Consider the following 17,122-nt stretch of genomic DNA (forward strand, 5'->3'; position numbering starts at 1 on the left):
TTCTAAGGAGTCCAACTGGCCAGGTGCCACAGCTCACCGTGATGAACCCAAATCGAAGGCAGCTCTGGGCTCTACCCCATGGGGCAAAATGACTCATGAATGAAATCTCCCCAGAAGTTTCTCAAAACTGGCTAAAACCTAGACACTCAGCAGACAGAAACACTCTGCCCAAGAACTAAATTATCTGCTACCATTTTGAACACACAAAGTAACAGTTTTTAAAAAGCTATACTATGTGGCCAATGTCCATGATGATTTTATTTCATAGGGACCCCCACTCCCAAAATAAAACAACCCATGATTTCCCAGGCACCACACAGTGCCTGGCACTTTGCATTTCTCTTTCATCACAGCATACATAAAAAGAAACAACAAGAACACATTAAAGACATACCCTTAACTTAGCAGACTGAAAAGTAAATCTTGAAGCAGTGTTTTGTCATACTTTGATTAAAGCTATTTACAAATCAAAGTGCACTTGTATAAAGATAGCAACATTTCTATTGGGGTATAGGTTATTTTGCTTTATTGTGGTCTTTTTATCTGGATATAAAACTTTTAAAGCTTTCTTCAATAAGAGTTATTCTTCTACAATACATAAGTTATTGATCCACTGAATTTCTGAACCAGTTTTTTTTTTCTGTGCTTTTCTGCTGTACATCATTATACAAATGGCACACGCCTTTGGAGTAGGCACAGTCTGATGCTGCACTCATTAAAACTTAGGACAAGGGAGAGCATAGGAAATGACATATCAGCAGTCTAATCCTTTGGCTCATCTTTTTGAAGAAATCACTGGATAAAACTTACAAATCACTGATAAATTCATCTTTTTGGTTAGCAAAGAAATCCATTGGTACATTGCCGCTTAAAATGCAACACTGCTTTAAAACGACCACACTCATATTCCCATCTCGCTGCTCAAGGATGCCACTGTTTACAACTGTTGTGACAGGACAGGATACAGTAAGGCACGAAGTGGATGGTACAGATAAAAACGAATACTTTAGGCCTAATCTGTTTTTCTGCACAAATACGAAAATATGTACCGTCTTCAAGATAAAATAACAAAGAAATACATAATTTTTGTTATGAAATACCTATACAAAATTTTTAAAATTTACACCATCTGAGCTGCCATGAAAGGTTAAAAAAGTATCTTTTTTCCCCCCATACATAAAGCTTCCTCTCATCAGTAGGTCCATGAGAACTTAGGGTTCAAAATGTCCAGTACTCAACAGAGGGAAGAAGGCTAGAATTCCCCTTCCTGCTCTCTCTAAGCCCAACATAAGACAAAACGAAGGTCAGATGTTGACAGTAGTGTATTCTACGTATTATAAACAACTGAAATTGCGAAGCAATCAGGATGGGAGCCCACTGGAACGGTAAGTGACTGAGGGATGCATAAGGCACTTTGTCACTTTGTGCGAGAGCAGCATCCTGGCACAGGGGTGGTGAACACGAGGACTGCAGGAGGCTCCTCGGACGGACGCACATACAGGAGCATCTCGACAGCAGGGAAGACACAGCAGGTCGGACTCCGAGGCAAACGCTACACCGACGTGGTCACTCGGTCAGGGGCGTGGTTGACCTCGTTTTTGTTTGAATCCAGTCCTTTGGCAGCATTCATGTCGTTCCGCAAATTCTCCACCGACTTCTTCATGTTCTTTAATTCCCCTGGGTGTGGAGTGGCTCGCCTCTGAAGTGTTCTCTGCAAACAAACAGAGGCCCAAGTGTTTGGTTTTATCCACGACTGTTTCAAAGCACGCAGCTCTGAGGCTAGAACATTCCAATACATATTTTACTACTTCAGAAATCCGAAGTCCAGGGGAAGCAGCTTTCTTCCCGGCTATGTGCATGCATCAGCTGCTCACCCAGAGTTCATAGAACATTAAAGTAACTTCATAGTCATGACAGAAATATTACTTTTAGAATAAAGGAACACATTAAAAATATTAGTATAAAACATATTTCTACATGTTGATGAAAATAACAAAATTTAAGATATAATTATACAATAAAGGAGAAAAACAAATAAATATCCCAAATTAAATTTACTATAATTTTTTTTTACTATTCAGAGTGGCTCTGGTTTCCTTCACTGCTCGAGGCTTGGGAGTTGAAAAAGAGAAAGCAAAAGAGGGGACTTCATCTGGCTTGACAGCCATTCACTGTTCTAATGAAAGTGCATGTTCTTCTAATAAAGGCCACGGTGCTGAAAGCTAAGTAACAGAGCTTACTAATTTGTAAATTTTCCCAGTAGTGAATATGTGGCATGCTCATTATCTCACAAAGCAGCATTTCCATCTTTTGAAAGACCTATCTTAGAACACATTAGCTTAACAAAGAGAATTACTGAGGTCTAAAAGAAACACTGAAATAATTACACTCTGGACGTCAGTGACTAGCATTAAAGAACTACCAACTTTGAAGTTCCTTTATCATCCCTTGTTCCCATTTTAATTCCTACTAAGGCAGGTGCTGAAAGTCCCATCTGGGGACAACTGTACGACTAAAGACAATTTTAAAGCACCCTTTGCTTGGAGGGAGGTTGGGGCTTTGAGCACCCACTCTAAGCGCTGTTTGTAAAAACCCAACTGGTACAGAGAATTTAAAGAACCAGTGAAGGGCTGGAAAAATGACCTGGTGGTTAAGAGTGCATAACTGCTCTTCCAGAGGACTCAGGCTGAGTTCCCAGCACCCATGTAAGACGTAATACAATTGCATGTAACTGTCCCATTCTTCTTGGGCAACATGCATACTCAAACACACATGCATACACATAACTGGGAATAAAAAAAGTCTTTAAAAAAAAAGTACCATCCAGTGTAAATCAGTATCAAGTCAAGAGTTGAGACACAGTACATCTGAGAGACATTTTCAGTATGAACCAAAAGAATGGGGCTTCAAATATATTTCTGATTTCTAAATGGAAACTTGTCAAGTTAGTTCAACCAAGATCACAAAATTTGACATGAGGGCTATGGTGGCCTGGTATGCCAAGAAGATAGAGGCCTTGCACATTGTGAATGAAATTAACACTGCCCAGGCATGATCAGTATTGGAGATAGGAAGGTTTCATTCACTCAAGCAATAAAAAAAAAGGAAGAATTGCTAATTTTAGAGAAAACCACGGAGACAGAGGGGGAAACTATCATAAGTAAAAACATAACCATTCAAGTAACAAAAATGTCAAAAATTCAATCTGCATCAGTGCTTGGAAACGAACTAACAGAAAACGTAGATTTCGGAAGGCAAAAATGCAAAGTACACTACACAAAAACAAAGAAGATACACACTAGGCGCCACTGTCAATCTTGGATGGATGTCCACCCCATACCGTTTCGTTTTCCTCTTCATCCTTTTCATCTTCCAAAAACCGGATTGCACTAACTCTGTGTGCCGTGCGGTCGTTCCAGGCATCCTCAGAGACGTCATTCACCAGGCTTTCCAGGGCACCACAGCGAGGCAGGCTCTCTACAGGGACAAAGACAGTGTCAGCAGGGAATGCTGGCCGAGGGACTGGGAATGGCTACGCTGTAATTTAGTGGCTCACTGGGCAGAATCCACACAGAGGACCACAGTGCCAAAAATAAGGAGGGCAGACCACTGTTGCAACCTCCAACCTTGGCTTTTGGTTAAAACATAAAACAAGAAACAAAAAGGCCTGGGCAGAATTGGCCCTTTCTAAGGGAACTCCACTTGAGACCCTCTGGGGTATTGATTAGATTGGGATGCTGAATGTTTCATCACAGATAGTTCAAACACACTGAAGGGTGCTTTGTGGTTCTTGTCACACACGAAGCACAATTTCTTGTTTTGTTTTAATCATGGTACGGCTGCAGTCAAGGGAGGCTGCTGGGACCCTCCTTCATGGCACTTTGCTATACTTTCCTGAGGCCAGCAAGGTCATTTTGGAGTTTCAGCTTGGGGGGACTCCAGCATTCCTGCCAAACCCATCTCTCTCAGCAAGGGATTCATACCATCATTTTGACATTTGTGTGAATGTTGTTTTTAACAGAATTTGCAAAACAAAATAAAATCCTTTAAACTAGTTCACTGGTTTAAAGACACTGTGCCAGTGGTGTTAACTGGGAATCCTCCAATACAGCTTGAATTTTAACAAGCTATGCCACCGATGAACTGTCTACTTTTATGCTTACTGTGTCATTCTAAATCAAAGGGTTACTTCTGGAATTTCAGACAGGATAAACAGATGCCAGTGATCTTTTCCTATACAGATCTAGGGGACCCTTCCAGAATAGTCACACAATCACCTCGCCTTGCTTCTGGGAAGGCGACCCGAACAAACGCAAGCACACTTGGGGAGAGGAGGCCCTACGGGCAGACATTAGCTCTGGCTCGCGGCCTGTAAGAGACAATCACCTTGGCAGATGGGTTCAGAAGGCAGCTGAGGAAGTAAGACACAAGTTAAAATCTTCTCCCCTGTGGTGCGGTCAGTGTCAGTCTGGAACGTGAGGAGAGGCTGCGACTGGTTGTCAGATAACCACAAGGCCTTTAACTTCAGGGTGGTCAGTGACAAGGGCAGGTGACGCAACCTGACACAAAACAAGAGACGTTACAACCTGAAATGTCAGGGAATGGACTCTGACTAACACCGACAGGAAGAAAATGAAAAGAGAGCCCTCGAACTGGGCCCAGAATGTTAAAAAGATCACAAGTGAGACACCCACTTCCGCTTACTGCTACCTCTCCTCTCTGCAGGACCTCCAGAACATGGGGCCAAGCAGCCCCCCAAAAGTACAAGACACACTTGAAGGCCTAGCACTAGGTTTTAGCATAAGGACCGCTAATTAAACGGCATAACTAAAGGGCCCAAGCACAGTTCTTGCCGCTGCACAGGGCTGCAGCCTCACTGGTCAGCTGCTGGGGGCCCCTGGGGGTGGTAGGAAGGAGAGGCAGAGACAGAGATGAAATGACTCTGCACCTGCTGTGTTTGTCTCTGGGGAGGCCCTTCCAGGTATTCCTTTAAACTCTGGGTCTCTCAGCTCCCAGTCACTCGCAGTTCTCAGACTCGGGTGATAATTAACGGCCACACCAGATTATTTAATCTCACATGAGAGAATCCACGTAAGAACACTTTAAAAGTTGAAATGTGACACCTGAATAATAGGTGTATATTTATGCTTGCACCAAGATTTGGTAGACCGCCACCATCAAAATGTCCTTTATAAAAGTAACCATGGGTGATGGACTGTTACCTGAAAGTGTCAGCTGAAATAAAACCGTCCCTCCTCAACTTGCCTTTGGTCATGGTGTCTATCACAGCAATAGGAACGTAACTAATATATAGAGATTGGTGCTGGGATTATGGGTCATCGCTGAGACAAGACATGACCATGTTGTTTTGGGGGGCACTGTGAGAGTGTTTGGAACTCTGGGCTGGGAACAACACTGAATAGTTCTGTGGAAGCTTAGAAGATAGCAATGTTGAAAACAGGGCAGACAATAGAGGTTCTGGCTTGTAAAGTTTCAGAGAAAAGCAAAGACTCTACTTGGACCATTGGGTGGTATTTTGAATGAAGAATCCGTGGTTCCAATCAGCTAGGTTGAAGAATCAGATATGATTCACACAAGACCAGTACCACTAGAGTGAAACCTTTGATTTACTGGCACAGTTGATACTGGCTAGCTAACTGCTGTCCTATTATGGTTTCTATTGCTGTGATAAAATGCCAGAAGCCAAAGCAACTTTGAGAGGACTCATCCACATCACAGTTCATCATCCAGGAAAGTCAGGGGAGGAACTCGAGGCAGGAACCTGGAGGCAGGAGCTGATGCAGAGGTCATGGAGGAGGGCTGTTTACTGGCTTGCTCGGCCCTTTTCTTATACACTGAGGGACACCAACCCAGGGGTGGCATTGTCCAGTGACCTGGGCCCTGCTACATCAGCCATTAAGAAAATACCTTACAGGTATTCTCACAGAACAACCTCATGGAGACAACCTCTCAGTTGCAGTTCCTTCTTCCCAAATGACTCTGGCTTTTGTCAAGTTGACATAAAACTAGCCAGCAGGCACCGGCTAAGAGACCAGCATTACTGGGGTAAAAACTTCTGGGAATATCTTCCCAGGGTCAGTACACAAAAGCCGTGGTCCATAGTGGGCCAAGGCCGCATGTCACACTGGCAGCTGAGCGTGGTAATGTCTAAGAGTCTCACAGGTGGGACCAGTTCTGAAGCCATAGTGGGGCATGGAGAGCAGCCGAGGTTTGACACTTTGAGAGGCCAGGAGAGGCCGTTGGTGAAGGGATAGCCTCAATTACAGTGGAGAGCCCAGGACTGAAGGGCTCTTGGAGAAAAGCCGAGGAGTATATCGTGTGGCAGAATCAGAATCCCTGAAGAGAGGCTAGAAGGCCATCGTTGAAGATGCAGCCCATGGAGACCCCAGCACACTGAAGATGCCAGGCCCGAAGGACAGCAACGCCTGCGGAGTGAGGCTGCCCTGAGCACATGAGACAAGCTGTGTTTGCTACAATGACAGAGCTAAAGAAACGGCACACTGGTGAGCTTGGGTGTTACTTTTATTTGATGTGACTGCATGCTGGTATTTCCCTGTTGGAGTAAAAAGTTACGTAGCTTTTTAAAATTTTTTTACAGGAGCCCACAGGTAAGATTTGGGATATTTTAAAGAGACAGAATTCTACATTGTTTGAATTTTTAAAGACTGTGGGGGCTTTTAAAGTTGTTTATGTTTTATTGCGCTATGAACATGAATTAAGGGCTATGAACAAGGAAGGAACACTTACAGTTGAAGTGGTGTGCCTGTGCACTAAGCTGACAAGGGGTCAACTGTCCTGGATGGTTTTGTTTTTTGTTTGCTTTGTATTTGTTGTTGTTGTTTTCTAGTGAGCTTGACACAAGCTAGAATTATCTGAGAAGAGGAAACTCAATTAAGAAACTATCTCCATCCAAATTGCCTATAGGCAAGTCTGTAGGGCATTTCTTGATTAATGACTGAAGCGAAAGGACCCAACTCACTGTGGGTGATGTCCCTCCTGGGAGGTGGTCTCAGGCCGTGCAAGAAAGCAGACCGAGCAAGCCAGGGGCAGCGAGAGTAAGCAGCATCCTCCACGGCTTCTGCTGCAGTTCCTGCCTCAGGTTCCTGCCTCGGCTTCCCCCAGCAAGAGTGTTGCCTGAGATGATATAAACCCTTTCTTCCCCATTTGCTCTCAGCTGTGGCCTCTACCACTGTAGGAACCGAAGGCAATATTTACTAGTGAAGGCGACACTCATTTTCCTGCAGTGAAGAACTCGCACCGATACAAGGACATCTGAGGAAACTGAGGCAAAGCAGCAGCTGTCTCCACCCTCTCCTCACTTAGATGAGGCGACTCCTCGGGTGAGGCAGCAAGAGAATCTCCTGTGCTGCCCGAAAACTCATTTCTCTCTCTGTAACAAACCTGTTGTATACACATTCAAACTCAGGAGGTTAAAGCGTTTTTGTTTGGCCAGGCACCGTGACAGAGATATGTACATGCATCATACATATGTGGCTATAAACTACAAGAGGACACAGCTCAGCGGTAGGGCATTTGTCTAGCATGCACTAGGTCCTGAGTTTGACTCCCAGCAGCAATGACATAAATAGACACACGGACACACGGCATAAGCATGATGGATGAAACCAGTTTTCTATCATAGGAATGAAGCCTCTGCTGTTCTTGTTCACAACTGCACAAAGGGGCGGGGATCAAGACTTGAAAACTGGCACAAAACAGACAATCTGCTTCCCCAGTGCCCCGGAGCCATCACCGGCTTTTCAGTGAGCACTGGCAAAGGCGTACGACAGGCTAAAAATATCACCAACAAATAACAGCTTCCATGGATGACAAGTGGGTGATAAAAACTGAAATAAATTACTGGACTCTACAGCAGCAGACCTTGTAATCGTATTCCAACTCACATTAACGAGTTGTCTGAAACACTGGCTTCCCTGTGAACAGCCCAAGTGCCAGGCAGCTCCAACACAGGTGCTGCTGACCAAGTCTACACCGCACGCCAGCCTGGCCTCAACGGTCCTGTGCACAGAGATAGAACCTATAGTGCTCCTGTCCCTACAGCCTGCACACATTCTGCTGGCCAGGCCAAGCAGCTTCTCGGGATTCGCTGTGGCTTGCTCACTGCAGACACAGACACCGCCCTTTGCCTCTCAGGAAAACCATCCAATTGGAAGTCAGAAAGTGCTATCAATGGACCCCAGCTTTCCAGGGGAGTTAAGTGCACTTTAAAACCTTCTCTATACCACCGAGTAACAGGATCATCACATGGTCTTGCCTGCATACATGTCTCTGCTCTATTCAGTGCCGCACTCCCAGAAATGAAAAGCTGGTATTGACTGTTTTACACTGACAGTCTAGAGCAAAACAAACTGTGAACAACCAGGCCTCAAATGACCTTCCATGCCTCAGGACTATTACAGCAATTGTTCTGACAGACTTACTGAAGAACTCACTGTGCCTACTGGGTACTGCAGTGTTAAACAGTGCTTGAACACTGCTATACTTTAATGTTCCGCTTGTCATTTCTAGGTAGAATTTCCTAGTTTCAAGCAGTCTCCAAAAAAAAAAAAAAATGTCTGATGGGTATAAAAGGCTAGACAAGAACATTTGAAAAAACAAGAGCAATTCTCTCAAAAGAAAGTTCCGTGTACTCGTAAGTCTCCACCATCCTCTACTGACACGGGAGCCACTGTCGATCGTTTGGTGAAGTTAGATATGGCTTAAAGAAAACAAAACTGAGTGCAACAACATCCAACTTCGTTTTTCACTCAGCGTCATGAGTCTTCATTCGAATGCAGACAAAAAAAATCTCATTTTGATGACTGAGTATTCCAGGTTTAAACTGTTTTATTAGGACATGTGTGTGTATATACACCCAGAACACAAAACCCAAGTCTAACCTATTCCTTTACTAACTGACAGTTTCCAGAGTCTGGTACTATTTACATTGAAGCAAGAGCCCCAAGTACCCTATTTGTGTATTGTGAGTATTGGTGAGTATTTCTAGGCAGAGAGTTTATTAGGAGTTAAGAAATTTTGTCCTGTGTCCCAGAGTAGCTGATGATACAGGACACTTCCCGTCACTGCCACAGAGGGCTTCATAGGTCCCACACGGCACTCTAGAATCACCCTTGTGGTGATCCATCCTATCGGGTCTATTACAGCGAGTCCCTGCACAGTAGCAGGCAGTTTCGCTGGCGAGCACCACTATTACATACTTGAGATTGGAGCTAGATGCTGTACCTTCAGTCACCTCCCATGGACGACACTTCTGCAAGTTCCAACAACGACATGGTAATATTACTATTATTACTACTTTCAATACTGAAATTTTAAAACAAGTAGTGATTAAACATTTTAAAGGCTGGGAACTTAGCTATGAATTTATATGTGGATGGACAAAATGGCACATTTCACTGACTCAGATGGCGACTATGTAACTAAGTGTCTCCACCCCAACCCAAGCATAATAAGAATGTAACTTCCCTTTCTTCTGAGAACTGGAGGACAGTGCCCCTACTCATAGGAAACAGCTTTGGAAACCAAAGCCATCTTTCTGCTCAAGGATTAGGTATGTTAATACATGCTTCCCAGTGTGACCAGGACTGGGAAATGTCCAGAGGTCCTGAGTTTCCCGGGCTGCAGAAAGGAAGCTGGGAAGAGCAGTCCTTCCCAGGTTGCAGAGGTTCCAGTGAGCAGGCAGCAGAAATCGACATTCAGCCCAAATCAATCCTGAGTTTGCTGTCACCTCTTAATGGCCTTAAGAACCTATCAAGATTTCCCCAGAGGATTAACCTTTAAAAAGGTGAACATTCTGAGGCCATAGCTCGCCTCCAATTACAGCTTATTTAGCCCAGCTGTCTAGGGTCCATTGCAAAGGATGAGGAGTGTTAGCTTGTGCCTGACCTAAGTGACCAGCTAATCAGTACGTGGGAGCCACACTCCCCCTCCCCCACACCGTGCGCTCTACCCTGAGAGCCTTTACCAAATAAAATCAGCTTTCTCCAGTTTAACACATTACTGTTTCTCTATCCCCATCACATTCAAAAGCAATTTTTAGATTCCTGTTAGCAACGAAGATTTTAACACTTTTTGAAACACATGCTGCTCATTCTGCAAAGCTATTAGCATTTTTCTTCAGTCAAGAATTTTCCAGACACGCACCATGTGCCAGAGGCTGCGATGGGGGAAGGGATACAGTGGCACAGAAGCAGACTGTGGACCTTAAGGTACCGTCATGCTCAGAGGGTTACACACGGGCATCGCTCCAGGGGAAGCTCTTTACGAAGGTCCAAAGGGAAAACCCCAAGAGGAAATAAAGCCGGTGATGGAGAGCAAAGGCAGAGTCAGGGAAGGGGTCCCAGGTAGAAAGGCTAGCTCGTGCAGGCCCAGGGAGAGGGTGCGAGCCGCATCTGGAGTGATGAAACTAACGCTGAGTCTTTGAAAGGGGGCTGTGCTCTAAGCCACAACACCTGGCACAGTGAGACGCTGGGAACGTGAGGGATCGCGGAGCTGTGTCACGGGGCGCCGTCTGCTTTTAACTGCAGTTTGGATTCTGAATCATTTGGCTACTCTGACACTATGGACCCTACACACACAACTTTACTCACAAAGTCGGGAGGTTGAAAACGACTAGCACAGAATATCAAGACCCGTTTTTAAAATTCAGCCAGGTTTTATAGTCCGTGACTCTGGTCCCAGCTTCTGGGGAGGCGAGGGTGAGAGGATGGCCCCAGCATGGCTTCAATAGCATACTGAAAACTCTACCATGCCTCAGAAGAAGAAGGGAAAAAAAAGTTCAAACTGATCCAGGCTTATTTTGGAACGAAATATCTCTAAGGCCCACTGTTACTACCAAAAGCAGCTACCGAAGTTAAGGCAAAGCCTCCGGTCCCGTCTGGTCTTCCGGATGCACTCTCATCTAGGAGGCACACTGCTCTGAAGTAGCCTAAGTTCAGGTTGTGCCGTCCCTGCTCCACCTGGCTCTAGCACCCATCAAGAATTCTCTAAGCCCTCTGGCTGTTCAGTGTAGTGTAGTGCCTCAGCTGCAGAGACATGGCAGAGTCGGGCTCTGTGTGTATTTGTCTCTCTCCAGCAAAACCCTTCCTTACCTGTTCCCGGCCACATCGAGGACATGAAGTTCCATGGCCTGTGACACCTCTGCAGGTATTCGAGTCAGTCTGTTGTCCCGCACACAGAACACGGTGAGGTTGCAGCACCCGCCGATCTACAGGGGAGAGAAGAATCGTGGTTTTTTTTCCCTCCGCGTTGAGGAGAGTTGGGGGTGGGGCAGGATATTTCATCAACAGCAAGAAAAAGATGCATAAAATATATGATTTTAAATTTCACTAATGAGCATATATGATTACTGTAATATTAAACATGTTCTAAATTGAACAAAGAAAGTAACAGTTCAAACTGTCATTCTGAGAAACATTACTTTTCATTGCTGATACCCAAAGCAGCTGCACTCGTTAAATGTTAACTAAACTATACAAGCCCAGGAAGTATTATTTAATCATAAGAGAATTAAACAATTCTACTTTAAAATATTAGGCCAGAGGTAACACTGACGAGAATACACACAGCTCAAGGCCTGTCCTCCAATGTTTTCAATATTCCAGGGCTAAGAAAGGGAGGGAGCGACCTGACAGATTATACATGAATTGTCACTAAAATTTTGATAGTTTTGGTTGCTCATAAATTAATTTGGCAAAATCACTTTCCCTTGAGAAATGCAAAACCAGTACCATCACAGCAAGAAGCAACACTGATAAATATAAACATTTGTCTCAGTCATGGTGTGCTGTTAACAACTGCATTAAACCGAGAGCTGCATCCACATTCAAGTCTGTTCCAGGGTAGCTGAACTTCCTATGTGTGGTCTTCAAGACTCACTAATTCAAGACTTTGCTGGACACATCAGCCAATCAGCCACAAAGGGACCCATTGATATCTCTCGGACCCATGGGAAAGTGATACCCCAGGGCCTCTCACTAGAGGAAGAGTCTTGACTCCTCAAGGCTGTCTGAATATACCTCCTGCCAAGTTTCACTTATGTGTGTACTTAATAAATGTATACAACGCCCCCAAAAAGAGCACAAGACATCTTTACAAAATTGCTACATAGATAATTTCATGCAGTATCTTTTTATGTCTCCTAAGAATATCAGGATTTGCAGTTACTACATTTAGCTGCAGAGTCCAACCATAACAGATGTAAACATATAAACATTCATAAAATACACAGATTTTCATTTGCCTCATCACAAACAGAGCACCCCAATGCACGGAGGTCATCTCTTTCAGGACTCAGAATTCAAGTTTCCCATCCAGTAAAACTAGTTTATTCACTGTGGGTTTTTTTTTTTTTTTTTTTTTTTTTTTTAGTTTTTTGAGACAGGGTTTCTCTATGTAGCTTTGTAGACCAGGCCAGCTTTGAACTAACAGAGATCCACCTACCTCTGCCTCCCAAGTGCTGGGATTAAAGGTGTGAGCCACCACTGCTTTTTACATCTTTGCTTCTTATAGAAACACCTTTCTTCTTTCTGTTTTAAAAAATCTTAACCAGGCCAAATGTCCTTTAGTCCCTCCATAGCTTTCCCAGAACCTCTGGTCATTATGATGACAAACAGCCACCTGTATTTCTTTCATAATTATGAACTAATACTCTAACAGGGACAAAGTGTCTCCTGGAAATCCTCAAGGTCATTTGATGAGATTACTGCTTATTTGGGCGTGGATACATAGGGTTGGAATACTTGACAAGAGTAGTTCCTTTCTTATCTACCCTCCATCCATCCATGCACCTACCAAACAGGCCAAGTATGTTCATCCTAAGAACTATCTATCTGCCTGACTGCACAGCCCAACATCCTTTTATATGAAAATCAGTGAAGGACTGACAGGAGCTCACTATCACATTACTGAAATCATTTGTGGGTATTTTCATCTTTCTTTGGGTTTCATGGGCAGAATCTGAAGGTTCCCTGGCGGTCATCGGGATCAAATGTCTATTATCATTTAGAGATTCTGGGAAGCAGAGTCACTGTTTAAATAACCTATCACCAGTTGTGTAGGAAGCTGGTATTTTAAACCTCCCTTAAACCACTAATAACACCTTCTGAGGACGCAAGGGTTTGGATTTGGAGTCTCTAAAAACTACAGAATGTAGCAGGAAACCCGAGTTTAGCTCTTTTGTGTCTATGTTAATTCAAAATGATTCTATAGATAACTGTCTGCCATTGAGTTAGCCTAGGAAGGGCCTGGAGATCACCATGGACACCTTTAGAGCAGTGGTTTCTCAACCTTCCTAATGCTGTGACCCTTTAATACAGTTCCTCATGTTGTGATGATCCCCAACCATAAGATCATTTTCCTTGCTACTGCATAACTGTAATGTTTCCACTGTTATGAACCAGGATGTAAACAGCTGTGTTTTTGGATCGTCCTAGGTGACCTGCTGGTTTGAAAGCCACTGCTGTAAGGGTGAATGCTTATGGAGCAACTTGGAGACAATGCTCAGACTGAAGACTCAGAGCCATCAGCCTAGGTCAGCCACCCATGCTGCTTGTGTCCCGCTCTGCAAATGGCTGCCTGCATGGAAGAGACCACTTTCTCTCACTATTGTCCTTTCAGTATTGGTAGCAGAATAGAACCCACATTTCACAGGCAAAGGGGAAAACTTACAAGAAAACAAAATATGGCTTGAAATACAAGGTGAACAAAGACAATATACATAATTTTAGAATCCCTTTTAGAGCCTCTGCTGTATTATATAAGTGTTCCCCACTTGAACGTTTTTCAAATTATATGGTTTGGGGATTCCACAAATTATTGGACGATATGTACAAGACACTGTAATCTTTAGCATAGATATCATCAAGAACATGTTCTACTGTCATTATATTTCTCAAGATTTTATTGGCCACACTGTATTTCCCCCTCCAGATACGTAACAGGTTATTTAACAAACATCCATGGCTGATGACGACAGTTAGTTTCCAGCACTTTGCTTCTCTTGCTACACTAGTTTAATCATCTGGTAGATGTTGATACTGATTTGTCTACACCTCACAAACAAGAACAAGCACTTCCACAGTGCTTGACACAAGGGACTGGTCCATGATAGCTACCACTGTATACTCTCAGGATAGTTTCTGGTCCATAAGAGCTGCTTCACATCTTGGAATGATGCCTGAAGCATATTTGATGCTCCTGTATAAAATCTGAGAAACAAGTCTTGTGTATGTGTGTCTTAATATCAATGGGCTATTTTTTAAAGGATAATTTTCTAGAAACAGAAGAACAAACGGTGTATTTTTAAGTCTTTAATAATATCAGTAGTCTCTACCATGACAGCCCTAACAATTATACTCACACATTATTATGTACTTTCCTGCAGTATTTGTCAACATTTGGTGTTTCACTTAAAATCTAAAACATCTTCACACTTCTATGAAAAAAGATGAGACTAATTTCCCCCATGCTTCCCCTTTCAAGGTTATCACTTGGTTTTGGTTTTGCTTACTCTTCTGTGATAGACACAGCTTTTGCTCAGTGACATGAAGGAGTTTCTGATAATAGCTAAGATATTCTTCATTTGTTATTAAATGTCTTCCTACCCATACATTGTTGTTGTCCTTCTTCAGATAAGGAATCTTCCAGGTAGGCAAACCATCATAATCATCAACTGTTTTGTGCTTGCACGCATGTGATCTTAAATGTACACCTGCAGGTCAGGTGTCAATCTCATCTTTTCTCAAGTTCCGTTCTCCTATTTTGTAGACACAGAGTTTCTCCTTGCCTGGAACTCCTAGTTAGGCTAAGCTAGCATGCCAGGAAGCCCCAGGGATTTAGTCTCTGTTTCCACAGTGCTGGGGCTACATGCTTTGCTTTTCTTAGTAAAGGCCTCCAGGGACTGAACTCAGGCCCTCATGCTTGTGTGGTTGGCATTTTATTGACTGAGCCATCTCTCAAGCCCTGTTAGCTGTTTCTTTAATGATTTATTTCGTGTTTCAAATTTAAGAATGCATTCTCAGTCTTCAGATCTTATGGCCAATTTCTTTTAGCCAGAAGGTGTTTCAAGATGGCATTTGGCTGGGGAATACTGAAGGCCTCGTCATCATTCATCAGACCCACAATCACACACCGGCTGTTGCCTATTAAATCAGGCTCCTACATTTTCATCGCCTTAACTATTCGCCTTTCCCAGAAGTATGAAAACTTCAGCAACAGAGTGGGAAATAAAACATATAAGCAAGAGGATGGGGGCTCAGAAGCATGCCATGTGTTGCAAATGAGCCAGACTTAACCTTTCCACCACAAGCTAGAACCATGCTGACAGAGAACAATGTGGGGGAGGCAGATGAGGTGGCAAAAGATGCATTTCAGAGTTTCTGGATGACTTACAATGTAAGTCACAGAAAAGCATTCTTTTGTGAAATAATGATCTAAACATACGTGAGAAACACGTAATGACACAAGAGTCCAAGCCATGCAGGTATTACATTTATTTATAGAGAAAATCTCTGTGATTTACAATGATGAACACACACACAGAGCAGTCAGCCAGTCTGAGTCTCCATGCACTTATGAAGCAAAACGGGAGTTAGAGATGTAACTGTAGTCAGAACAATACTTACAAGGTGACAAGTTTACCTGACTTTTCTAAAATTCCAAGCAGCTAACAATTAAGAAAACAAGAGACATTCATTGATTTCCAAATGTTTACTACAAATGACACCACGAAACACAAACAGGATCCTTCACCGTGGCCCAAACAGTACAAACATCTTCCCCTCAGCCATTTGGGAAAGTAGGTGGAAATACATGCGGCTGGAGTAAGGAGTTATGCCGTAAGACTGTCGATATACAATACCATCAAGTAGGACGAAGATGACACAATATAGGGATAACTACGGACACAGCAAATCAACAGCAATTACACAAGTATGGATTTGGGATATAAAAACTGATTAGTTTTTGTCTTAGCTTAGATATGCCATGTATGCAACTTAATTGATCAAGACAAAAGATTTTTCAAGATTTCAAGTTAAGATTTGATCAAGTGGTATCAAGCATGGAGGTAGAGCTGGTATTCCCACATACTGACAATCATGGGGCAGCCTACACTAACTGTTACACACTGGTGAACTGACATGTGGTTGGGACACACTTTGTGGTTTGGTTGGTCAGCCCTGAGGAGACAAGCAGTCAGACTATTTCTGTTGGGTGACCAAACTGTGACCCATGGCTGGGCCAGGGACATACACTCAATGAGTTTCTTAGAGACATACACTCAATGAGTTTCTTATCCTAGGATCTGTGTGTGTGTGTGTGTGTGTGTGTGTTTAAGGCTGAAGATAGTCTAGGAGGATCTCACTCTCAAAAACCAAAATGTTTCTGCTTTATCAAGAGGCCAAAGAAAAAAGTATCTGTTTTATCCATTTATAAAACTCTACATGCCAGGAAATCAAGCACAATTTTCCAGAAAATAGATAAAATGTGATAGTGTAATGCTTTAAAGCTAAAAAATATTTTTTTCAGTGGACAGGGAAGGTACTACATGTCACTCTCATTCTCTAATCAGAAACACTGTCTGAGACGCAGTTATCAAAAAACAAAAACAAAGACAACTTGTTAAAATGACAGTAGCAATTTCATAATAATGAATTTGTAAGATTCTTCCCTAAAATGTCTCCCTGGAGGCTTCGTGAGCCATCCAGAGAGGATGGGAGATCGTTACTATTAAACTCTAAAGAGCCCTCCTTAACATTTGTCCTGAAAAATACCCTCATGCTGCACTGATGTTCTAGAACACCTAGACCGAAGGTCACTTGACCTTTCTTTACCGAATCAAGGATCTGTCCAATCTCCAGGATGCAGATGAAAGGCTGTGCTGAATCTGACTCTGTGTCGCCCTGTTCTTGCAGTCCAGTCACAATGACTAGATATTGGGAGTGCCATCTTTGGAGCTAAAGACTAGCTGCCCTCAGTTTCTGCATCTGTGAACTGAGGAGGCCATCATGACTTCCAAAGACTGAGGGAGCAGAGCTGCATAGAAGCACCACGTTACCATGCAGGGCATTAAGGAATAAAG

At 43.3% G+C, this 17,122-nt stretch overlaps 1 protein-coding gene across 1 annotated transcript in view; it reads right to left on the reverse strand.

Moving 5' to 3' along the window:
- Positions 1-240: 240 nt before the first annotated feature.
- Lrrc1 (leucine rich repeat containing 1) overlaps positions 241-17,122 on the reverse strand; it is a 120,024-nt gene continuing 103,142 nt past the window's right edge. The window contains exons 11-14 of the mRNA XM_005073715.4: positions 11,133-11,248; positions 4,387-4,559; positions 3,341-3,477; positions 241-1,711 (exon numbers count right to left, since the gene is read on the reverse strand). Of these exons, the coding sequence (XP_005073772.1) occupies positions 1,553-1,711; positions 3,341-3,477; positions 4,387-4,559; positions 11,133-11,248 (585 nt within the window). The 3' untranslated portion in view covers positions 241-1,552. The remainder of the gene's footprint in view (positions 1,712-3,340; positions 3,478-4,386; positions 4,560-11,132; positions 11,249-17,122) is intronic.

The sequence above is a fragment of the Mesocricetus auratus genome, unplaced genomic scaffold (genome assembly GCF_017639785.1).
Source record: "Mesocricetus auratus isolate SY011 unplaced genomic scaffold, BCM_Maur_2.0 Super-Scaffold_100691, whole genome shotgun sequence".
Taxonomy (NCBI): domain Eukaryota; kingdom Metazoa; phylum Chordata; class Mammalia; order Rodentia; family Cricetidae; genus Mesocricetus; species Mesocricetus auratus.